Here is a 12,114-nt window from a genome sequence, read left to right on the forward strand (position 1 = left end):
ACTGTAGCACTGTAGTACTGTAGCACTGTAGCACTGTAGTACTGTAGCACTGTAGTACTCTAGTACTCTAGTACTGTAGTACTGTAGCACTGTAGCACTGTAGTACTGTAGCACTGTAGCACTGTAGCACTGTAGCACTGTAGTACTGTAGTACTCTAGTACTGTAGTACTGTAGCACTGTAGCACTGTAGTACTGTAGTACTGTAGCACTGTAGCACTGTAGTACTCTAGTACTCTAGCACTGTAGCACTGTAGCACTGTAGTACTGTAGTACTGTAGCACTGTAGCACTGTAGTACTGTAGCACTGTAGTACTGTAGTACTGTAGCACTGTAGCACTGTAGTACTGTAGCACTGTAGTACTCTAGTACTCTAGTACTGTAGTACTGTAGCACTGTAGCACTGTAGCACTGTAGTACTCTAGTACTCTAGTACTGTAGCACTGTAGCACTGTAGCACTGTAGTACTGTAGTACTGTAGCACTGTAGTACTCTAGTACTCTAGCACTGTAGCACTGTAGCACTGTAGTACTCTAGTACTGTAGTACTCTAGTACTGTAGTACTCTAGTACTCTAGTACTGTAGCACTGTAGTACTCTAGTACTGTAGTACTGTAGACTGTAGTACTGTAGTACTGTAGCACTGTAGTACTGTAGCACTGTAGTACTCTAGTACTCTAGTACTGTAGCACTGTAGCACTGTAGTACTCTAGTACTGTAGTACTCTAGTACTCTAGTACTGTAGCACTGTAGTACTCTAGTACTGTAGTACTGTAGCACTGTAGCACTGTAGTACTGTAGCACTGTAGTACTCTAGTACTCTAGTACTGTAGTACTGTAGCACTGTAGCACTGTAGTACTGTAGTACTGTAGCACTGTAGCACTGTAGTACTGTAGCACTGTAGTACTGTAGTACTGTAGCACTGTAGCACTGTAGTACTGTAGCACTGTAGTACTCTAGTACTCTAGTACTGTAGTACTGTAGCACTGTAGCACTGTAGTACTGTAGTACTGTAGCACTGTAGCACTGTAGTACTGTAGTACTCTAGTACTCTAGTACTGTAGTACTGTAGCACTGTAGCACTGTAGTACTGTAGTACTGTAGCACTGTAGCACTGTAGTACTCTAGTACTCTAGCACTGTAGCACTGTAGCACTGTAGTACTCTAGTACTGTAGTACTGTAGCACTGTAGTACTCTAGTACTGTAGCACTGTAGCACTGTAGCACTGTAGTACTGTAGCACTGTAGTACTGTAGTACTGTAGCACTGTAGCACTGTAGCACTGTAGTACTGTAGCACTGTAGCACTCTAGTACTGTAGCACTGTAGCACTGTAGTACTGTAGTACTGTAGTACTCTAGTACTGTAGCACTGTAGTACTGTAGTACTGTAGCACTGTAGTACTCTAGTACTCTAGTACTGTAGCACTGTAGCACTGTAGTACTGTAGTACTGTAGACTGTAGTACTGTAGCACTGTAGCACTGTAGTACTCTAGCACTGTAGTACTTTAGCACTGTAGTACTGTAGTACTGTAGCACTGTAGTACTGTAGTTCTGTAGCACTGTAGTACTGTAGCACTGTAGTACTGTAGACTGTAGTACTGTAGTACTGTAGCACTGTAGTACTGTAGCACTGTAGTACTGTAGTACTGTAGTACTGTAGCACTGTAGTACTCTAGTACTGTAGCACTGTAGTACTGTAGCACTGTAGCACTGTAGTACTCTAGTACTGTAGTACTGCAGTACTGTAGCACTGTAGCACAAAACATAATCTGAGAAAATGTTCATCACTTTCATTTTTCCATCCATTCCTTAATTGATTCTATTTCTTTATTTCCAGTTCTTGAGGATTACTTTCTTAGTAACAGTTAAAGCTATTAGGAGTTGCTTCTTACCTTTGTCATTGATATTTCATGAATATTTGCATTCACTTATAGATTTACAGATGCCTCCCAGCAGCCAGAGAGATGGTGGTTAGGGTGGAGACGACTATAATAACTTGTTTCCAGTTTATTTTGGATGGATTTGCAGTGTCTCTTGTGCTTTCAGTGCAATTTGAGGAAATATCTGAAAGAACTAGTCCCAACTTAAACATTTTCTATAAGTGTAGTGGATTCTCTGTAATAGTTTGTACTAAAGAAGTGAAGTAATGTTGGACTGTTGCTCTTATGGAAAGTACTGTTACATATCCTTGTCCTGAAGTCAGTATTGAGATGATACGTAAGATGGGTAATTCCTGTCGATACCCAAAAGTTGAAATGTGTTGGTTCCTGTGGCGGGGTGTGGTCTGCGATGCTGCTGCAGGGGAGGCGGATGCACCTACATGGCATCTGCAGCCATGCCTCGCCAGCTTAATGTCTGTGCTGGGTCCTGAATAATGTTGTTGTTGGTGTATATGAGTGGCTGCGAACTGCAAAGCTGCAGTCATGACAGTGTAAACCAGGGGTGTCCAACTCCAGGCCTCGAGAGCTACTGTCCTGCAGCTTTTAGATGCGCTCCAACACAGCTGAATCAAACGGTAGCTCTCGAGGACTGGAGTTGACCACCCCGGCTGTAAACAGCAACCAGAGAGTAAGAATAAAGATGCTGAAAAGCATGAATGTGTGGACGGGTCTGCCGTGTGTTCGTGACAGTTTCTTTTCAGGTCAAAATCACAATTATTCCAATACTGGTACTGTGACTAAGAATTTCCAGTCTTCCTTGTTTTATTACAATGTGAGGACTTTGCACTCGGTCCAGTTTAGTCCCTGCGTAATATCGTCTTCCTATTATGGATCAGGTTGATCGTAAGTCATTCCAGATACACTGAATGACTTATTGTAATCGTTAAGATGAAACCTTCATCACCCATTTAGAGATCTGACCTCCTTCCTTCCTGTTTGGATGTCTCACAAGCATTGGTCCTTTACTGTTCTCCATCACTAACTGCTCGCTGAGGCAACATTGTGCTCCGCTGAGGTAATTCCATTATAGCAGCTTTGCTTGCAATTACCAGCCTAATTCAAAGTTACCATTCATTAGCAAATTATCAGAAAAAGTTGCCGAAAATCAATTTGGACAACTTTATTACGCACACTACAAATTTCTGTCCTTTGCTTTTTAAAAGCAGCACTCCACTGAAACTGCTCCTTTAAAGCTCTATAATGATCTTTTAATGGCATCTGATGCAGGAAATTGATGCTCTGTGCTCATGTTGCTTGACCTCAGTGCCTTTGATACTGTTGACCAGAATAAGGTTATGGCTGGGATCACTTAACTGGTTTCCCTCCAGTTCATCTAGGAGGACATCCTTGTTAGGGTGAGCAGACACTGCTGTGGGGTTCCTCAGGGTCCATCCTGGGTCGATTGTTATTCTGTTTTTAGGTGTTAGGTGCATTTCTTAGTATTTTTATGTATGACATTCAGTTCTACTTGTCTTTTAGGCCTCGCCAGCTGCACAGGCTGTCTGCCCTGGCTGACTCTGTATGTGGGATTAGTGACCAGCTCTCCAACAATTGTTTTAAACTCTGAGACTGAAGCCACGGTTATTGCTCCTCCTGATATGCACACAAGTCAACTGATTGCTTCTTCTTGCTGACTAGTGTTCGCAATCGCAGCGTAATGTTTGAGTCCTTATTGAACTTTCACATATAAACTCGATCTCACATTTCATTTCAGGAACATTACCAAATTGCGATCCGTAGTCTCCTCCTCTGAAATGGACAAAATTGTTCTTGTGTTTGTATCATTTTGTTTAGATTATTGTATTGCCCTTTTTACTGGCTTAAAGAAATCACCTCTGTTATTCCTCCAAGCAGCACAAACTGCTGCACCCAGACACAGCTCACATTACCGCTGTGTTACTCTTGTTTTTACTTTGGCTCTCCATTGATTTTAGAACTCGTTTTAAGATTTCACACTTGCATACAGAGCATTAAAGGGACGCGCTGCAGACTATTTGTCTCAACTTCTTGTTAAACACACTGCTGCTCGCTGTATCCACTCACAAACTCAAAACCTATTAGCTGTTCAGACAAGAGTCCAGACTCGAGGGGACCGAGCGTTTCAGTCTGTAGTCTCTAGCTCTGGGACAGTTTACCGCTCCAGCGCCGCGTAACTCTGTGGACTCTTTAAAAAACAAAAAATTAACAACTTTTCTGTTTTAATCAGGCCTTGTTATTCTTTTGTTATGTATGTGTTTGTTTTTTTGTTTGGTTCTTTGTTGATATCATGTCTGAATTGTTGTTCAGCACTTTATGAATGTTGTATCTGTAAAAGTCACGATATAAATAAACTTCACTTACTTCCTAATAGACTAGAGCAGTGAACAACTTTTTCACAAACTCATCTTCTCTACATCTCACATGAAAGTTCATGAAAGTTGGGAGGAAACTCGCCTGTTATGATGTTAAATTACTGAAGCCTGTTTACTGGGTAATGCTACACACAGTACAGGCCATAACTGATCAAAGCAGTGAAAGCAGAGCCAGGGTCAGCTTGACATGCACACTGGTCTGAAATCATCTTATCATAAAGGATGAAAGGTTTCTGCACATGCGCAAACCACCACAAAAAAGCCGCGAGCCTCTAGCTCAGAGAGATGCATGTAAAATGGAGACAGCTACAGTTTCCTATGAGCACAGCAGCAAAAACAGCAAACATTCACACAAAAACAGGACATTGTGGTGGTTTAATGTGAAGTCATTGTGATGGAGTGGTGCACAGTGCTGTATTTAGTATGTACCCGATTAGAAGTGCTGAGAAATCAGCTCGTGGAGTGGGAGTAGGAAGTGCAGATATCGTATCCTTGGTTAGTCTGTCTGGACTGTGTGAACTGTGTTCCAGTCACAGTGTCTTGCACACAGTGTTTAGCAGATCATTGGAATATGCTACTTGCAAACATACTGTTTTCCCTTTTGCAAACCCCAGTTCAACCTGGTGCACACTTTAATTGTCATACCTGAGTCAACAGTTGATGTTTTCCCACCTGACTCACTATCAGCTCTCTGTCCTCCTGCACTGAAGTCACACACAGACATGTGATATTCAACTAAAAAAACAACATAAAAAAACTGAAGTTATCATAAGAGCAGGGTATGGATTACCTTTCACAACATACTAATAATAATACATTTTATTACTTGGCACCTTTCAAAACGTGCAAGGTCACATTACAACACAAAACAACAAGGACAGTGTTAAATGATGGGAACAGAAATGTAAAACAAAAAGGTGAAAGTTAAATAAAACCAAAGGTAAACATAAACAGGGTTTACAACTGCACGGCACTAACGCGCTAACGAGCTAACCGCACTAACGTGTTGCAGCCCTCGCACGGGGTGATCCGCGTTAACTCGCTAACGGAGATTTGCTGCGTTAATGCGGTTATGGCATTAACGTCATTTTAACCAGATTAACGCTGACAGCACTAGCAACTATAGACAACATAGACTGCTGCTGGCCGTTGGTTACATTTCATTACATTAGCTAACACTTTGCACACAATGAGCAAAACCTTGTGTTGTGGAATAGCATTTTGATCTTCTTTACTTGTACGTGTGCACTGGGCGCTTAAACCTGTTTTTGTTAACCTGTACCCTCTCCAACAGAAACGCTGGGCTATTATATAATTAGACGACAATGTCAGAGAATAATACTAAAACACGTTGGTATTGCTGATGCTACTTTATTTTGTTATTGCCCACTAATGAGTTCTTTAGGGGTGCTACAGTGAAAGTGCACGAGCGTCTCATCACAGGGTCTAAACTGGCCTCACGCTCCAAAATGTTATTTTCAGCTGTGACAATATTTAACTAAAAAGTGGGAGTACTGACTGAGATGTGCAGTATTCTGATTGGATGTTGCTGACTTGGTGGTGAAACACAGGCCTGCTTGGTGATTTATGTGGAGTCTTTTAGACGCACTGATTAATACTGAGTTTAATGCGTTTTGAGTAATGATGCTGGTTTTTCGTCTTTGTGTTACATGTTACACAAAAGTGATTATTGTTATTATGAATATGATGTGTTAGACATGAATTTGGAGTTGTACAAAGAAATGATTGGCAAAAGCAAATCCCAGAATCTGCCATTAAACACATTAAACAGTCTATTGATCGTGTCACACAAAAAACAGTTTTTGTGTGCAGAACTGGAAACTAGCCCTGCCCATCACACACACAGTAATATTTGCACATTGTCTTTAAATGTATGGGTTTGTAGGAGGTGCATTAATTACAAATAATAGTCTTGAGGCCTAAATAGTCATAATGAAACTCAGACTTTTCATATGTGGTTTTCAGCGTTCAGCCTGTAAAGTCTGCATAACTGGAACAGTTATTATGATGGCAAACAGAACACGAAGCAGCGAGAGGAAGAGCTGCTCCTGCACGTATCCCTCGCTTCTCTCTTTGCTTTCTGTTTTCCTCGCTGAGTGCAGCAGAGAAAGAATAACAGCAGGGCTGGGAAATGGAGATCTGATGCTCTTTATGCAAATCAAATTCCAAGACTGCCATTCATTTCCTTCTCGGTACCCTGAGGACGGAAAGGGGAGTTGAAAAGCAAAGGGACAAAAACAGTGAGGAAAAGTTGAACCCGGGTCAGCTTTGAGCAAATATTTTTACAGAATCGGAGCAGAGCTTTGTGAAGGCCAGTCACTGAGCTGTATTCATTCTAGCCGAGTGTTCAGTTACACTTCTCACTGACGCTGCACTCACATCCAGTGATATTAAAAAAATCGACATTATAACTCTTCATCAACCTTAACCGCATCATCTGGGAAATTTGCCTTTATATCAATCATCCAGACATTGTATAATAATAACATCACATTTTGAATTCTGACCTTCTTCAGACGGACCGACTGTCTTAGGTTAAGAAGCGCTGGCTTTTTTGCCAGTTCTTGCTTTGTTTGCTTAAAAACGGGCTGTGGCTAACATTATTTTCTCTCGTTAAGGACGGATTTCTTCGGATGAGAGACTGTTTGGTGAGACTGTGACGTGAAATATGATCTAAATGTATCCGTTTGATTTACAGGGATTATAATGACAGCAGTCCTCGGGGAAAGGAAACTTCCAGTCAGCTAAAAAGACAACAATGTTAGTGCCACTGATTTACACGTGTGTAAAGATGAGTTGTTCTCTCTTCTGTTGTTGACAGAGCAACCGTCCAATCATCACAACTCCAGCCTTCCTCCGGTACCACCGCCTCATCGCCAACAACCCTCAGTAACAGCTCTTAGCCAAGCCCTGAGCGCCACACATCACACTGGCCAATCCCTGAACTCCACAAGGCAGCTAACCCCTCCTACTGGAAGCCCGGCCCCTGTGGCCGGCCAATCACCAGCAGAGCTGCAGACCACGCCCCCCGAGAGCGTCCCGCTGCAAGACAGCTGGGTGCTTGGTAGCAATGTACCTCTGGAAACAAGGTAAACTGTCTTTTTCAGCCGTCTTACTTCACCTGTCTTTGTTCCACACTTGACCTGTAGCCTCTCAGCATTATCACAGTGTAACCCAACTGTGTGACGCCTCATCAGGCTTTCCCAGTGTGCTGCGACGTCCTTAAACAGAATGTTTTATCTCTACATCCTGAACGAGTCCCCCGAAAATCAAAAGGTAGCTAGAATAACAGAAAAACACTGTGGGAGGAAAAATAGCAATCTATACGTAGCTACAATAGACCGGCGCCCCATCCTGGGGTTACCCTGCCTCTCACCTTACAGCAGCTGGGACAGGCCCTACTCATAACCTCGAACTGAAGACGGTGAAGAAAACGGATGGATGAAAGCAACAACACTCTGCAGAATTCATTTTAGAAACAAACAAAATAAAAAAAAGAACAACAACATAATTATTATTATTATTATTTGTCTAAAGACTTAATTAAGCTAGGATAAGAAATAGTTTATCCCATGTATGTGGTGTCGTTGTGAGAGTGGAGCACAATCGTTCTGCTAGAGAAAGTGCTTCACTGCCTGTCTGTCAGTGCTGCAGAGGTTAGTCCAGGTCGTCTGTAATACACAACACTTTGTTCAGTGACCTCCTCTTCACCGCAGCTTCAAAAGTGTCCAGTTTGCAGCCAATCACAGAGCAGCCTTCCTAATCACTTCATTCAGTCTGTTAGTGTCACTTATCTCAGCTCTCGCTAGTACACCACAGTAAGGCTGAAGCATGCTCGCCATGAACACATGCTGGTCTTCTGAATGTAAAGCTTCCTGAAATCACTTAACTGTCAACCGTTCGCTCATGTTCTGCTTTCTTTAGGCAGACTGAGAGTCTGTGCAGCACATCAGCTTCTTTGTTAAAGTCCGTTTAGTTTTCAGACACTTTGAAACACATTTGGCATTTCAAAGTGTTTAAGAACATCCCAAAGTCACTTTGTTTCCTCTCAGCAGCGACACAACTTTGATTGGTTATTTTGACCCTTGAATCCTGGATCAGTCTGTACTTCTCCCTCTCGCTGATTTTATTTAGAAAGTCTCTGTTTTCTTCAGTAGGGAGTAACATTTTTTTTAGCAGCCATATAAAGAGCCATTGTTGCCTTGCCTTCCACATGCATACATACAAAATTCATGGGTGCAACGTTAGCTTTGACCCTGTACTCACAAAACAAATGTGTCTGCTCCCTCCATCGTTTCCTCTTCCTTTGTCCAATTTGCACTTCTTAAAAATAGTGAAAAAGAAAGTGATGCACTGATGAGAAAGAGATGCTCCAAGTGTTTTAGCTTTGTGCCTGTATCTGGCTGTATGTTTATAGGCATGTGCATGTGTGTGCAGTGAAGACCAAGCATTCATCCACGTGTATGGACAAAGAATGAACCTGAAGCAGTGACGTCCACATGTGCTTTGACTGTTTAGTGTTCCCGTTACTGCCTGGGTAAAAACTCAATGCCACTCGTAGCAGAAGGAGGCTGATTAGCTTGGAGAAGGTAAGCAGGACAATGATTGGACTAGAGCAATGAAAGTAAAGCTATTTGGCAATTAGACTCTGATGACCCACTATAGCAGAACAGAATCTCAGCGGTGATGGGGAAAAAAGAATAAGAGCAATCTTACCATGACAGGAAAGGGACAGCGTCTCTATAGAGTATAAACCACACTAATGCAGCATTACCAAAGGCACAGAATATAGGCAGACACCTGCAATAAAGGCTGGCAAAGGTCAGGAGAGAGAAGAGAGCTCGCGATAAGGCTGAGAGTGGACAGAGTTCAGGAGAAAGCTCTTGAGCCTGGAATAAGGCTTGTGTGTTGATAGAGGATATGAGAGAGAAAGGAGAGCTGGATAATGTTGGAAGGCTGTCGGAGACCAGGAGAAATACAAGAGACAGTCTGTGAAAAGCTCAGAGGCCGTTTGAGGCCTGGTTTGAGGCCTGGTTTGAGGCCCGGTTTGAGGCCCGGTTTGAGGCCCGGTTGACCTGCTCTACCTCCTGAGCTACAGCCACCCACACCCTGCCTGGAGCCAGCCAGTTAGAGTTCTGCTCACAGGACTCAAAGGATGGGAAACATCAGAAAGGAAGCAGGTCGAACTGACTGCTGTGGTCCAGGCAAACATCCTGCATTATGTGGTTTGTATTGTAATTATTTAATGTAATTAATTTAATTTAGTCAATGTCATATCCCAGGAGAGAAACCTGGCTGGCACCCCAGAGCTAAAAGTCTACTCATTAAGCCCTTTAATACCCCCCCTAAGCAAACCATCACAGTTGTGTAAATCTGTGATTCAATGTGTTGTTCACTTATGGCATACAGTGTCATGGGCTGTGTGTGTCTGGCAGGAACGGAGGACCAAAATACAGCCTCCAGCAGGCAACAGGTAAACTCAAAGAAATGGCTTTATTGTTGAACACCTGGAAAACCGGCACTAACTACTAATACGAAATAAACTAAACAGGCAGGCTGGGGGACACAGTGTGGAGGGAGAACGCAACACTGGAGGGAACGATACAAAGGGCTTACATACACAAGGAAGGAACACAACTGCACTGTAAAAAACTGTAATATAAAAGTATTTCACTGTGTATTTTACAGTTTTGTACTGTTCTTCTAGAACATCATTAAATTCACATAAACAGACTGATTTTACATTTCAAATGTAAATTAACGTAAAATCACTGTAAATGTAATAAAACATAATTTCCTTGTTTTTTAAATGTATCTGTCTGTACATGAGCATATTTAGATTGGTAAAATAATTCACAAATGTGACTTAATTTCACAAATATCTGTCCGTTATTTGAAAGATTGAACTGTTAAATTCAAATGTAATGCTATGGAAAACTATATAAAATGAGTCATATAAACTTTTTTTACATTAAATAATAATAATTATTATTGATATTTAGAGCGATTGTGGCTCAAGAGTTGGCAGTTCACTTTGTAATCAAAAGGTTGCCGGTTCGAGCCCCGGCTCGGACACTCTCGGTCGTTGTGTCCTTGGGCAAGACACTTCACCTTCCACCTACAGGTGATGGCCAGAGGCGAATTATAAAGCGCTTTGAGGGTCTCATAAAGTGCTTTATGAATTCAATCCATTATTATTTAAACCAACTGTTAACTGCATATTTCTGTACCTTTAAGTATTATTATTCATATTGCCGCATTCACTGACCTTGTTTATAGGTAATTTCATTGTTTAATCACATTAAAATGTTCCTAATTTAATGATTAACAGCACTTGAAAAAGGCAGAATCCCATGTAAAATTAGGGCAACAAACTGTATTGTCATTGCTGAAAATAACTGTGTTTTCATGGGAAAGTTATTTTCTGTTATTTTCTGGCATTATTTTGGTATTTAGTATTTTTTTTTCACGGTGTGGGACTAATTAACACAACACAGGATGCAAAGCTGAACGTAACACATGAGACGAGCTACCTTCAAAGGACTCTCCAGGAGCACTCACAGTGCAACATGCCTCATTTACCCGCTCATAGAGGCAGTTTTCATTTCTTCTGTCTAGCTTTCACACATGTTCATACTCAAGTCGAAAGCACCGGAGAGCAACTTTGGTATTGTGCCCAAGGATATTTGGCATGCTGACTGGAGCAGCCAGGATCAAACCATCAAACCTTATGATTGGTAGATGACCTGCTCTACCTCCTGAGCTACAGCTGCTCCATCACCCCATCTGCAGCCAGTCCTGTTAGTGATCTGGCCTAAGAAGAACAGCAGGGGGAACGGAGCATATTTTTGATAAATCCCACCCTTGATGGCAACTCCTACAACTGGCATGAAGTTAGCCTCTCGTGTTGTTCACACGATCCTGACTGCAGGAGAAGAAGATGACGTATTCCACTTGCCGAATGTTGAGTTGAATAGCAGTTATACACTGTTAAAAAAACATCTTAAAAAAACGGTAATATTCCAGCAGCTGGGGCGCCAAAATACTACCGTAAAATATCAGAAAATAACTTCCTCATAAAAATACGGTTATTTCCAGCAATGACAATACAGTTTGTTGTGCTAATTTGACATGGGATTCTGCCTTTTCCAAGTGCTTTTAGACATTAAATTAGGAACATTTTAACGTGATCAAACAATGAAATTACCTGTAAACAAGGTCACTGAATGTGGCAATATGAATCATAATACGTAAATGTACAGAAATATACAGTTAACGTAAATAATAATGGATTGCATGCCCTGGGACAGACCGACAGAGGCGAGGCTGCCATATCACACCATTGGCCCCTCTGGCCATCACCAGTAGGTGTTATTAACCACGGACACAATGCTGAGAGCGTCCGAGCCGGGGCTCGAACCGGCAACCTTTTGATCACAAGGCGAAGTGCCAACTCTTGAGCCACAAACGGCCTAAACAGCAATGATTATAATACTTATGTGATGTAACACAAGCTTATAGGGATCATGTTATATAGTTTTCCATAGCATTACATTTGAATTCAACAGTTCGATCTTTCAAATAACGGACAGATATTTGTGAAACCATGATACATTTGTGAATCTGTATCTAAATATGCATATGTACAGACATTTAACAATCATGACAATTATGTTTTATTACATTACAGTGATTTTACGTTAATTTACATTTGAAATGTGAAATCAGTCTATTTACGTAACTTTAATGATGTTCTAGAAGAACAGAACAAAACTGTAAAATGCAGTAAAATACCTTCATAT

The 12,114-nt window shown here is 41.6% G+C and overlaps 1 protein-coding gene across 6 annotated transcripts in view; it reads left to right on the forward strand.

Annotated features, from left to right (window-relative positions):
• tenm3 (teneurin transmembrane protein 3) overlaps positions 1-12,114 on the forward strand; it is a 220,732-nt gene that overhangs the window by 83,820 nt on the left and 124,798 nt on the right. For all 6 annotated transcript variants that reach the window (XM_082536064.1, XM_082536065.1, XM_082536068.1 and 3 more), the window contains one exon: positions 7,134-7,401. In XM_082536064.1, coding sequence (XP_082392190.1) covers positions 7,134-7,401 — 268 coding nt within the window. The remainder of the gene's footprint in view (positions 1-7,133; positions 7,402-12,114) is intronic.

The sequence above is a fragment of the Aulonocara stuartgranti genome (genome assembly GCF_965226115.1).
Source record: "Aulonocara stuartgranti genome assembly, chromosome: 6".
Classification (NCBI taxonomy): domain Eukaryota; kingdom Metazoa; phylum Chordata; class Actinopteri; order Cichliformes; family Cichlidae; genus Aulonocara; species Aulonocara stuartgranti.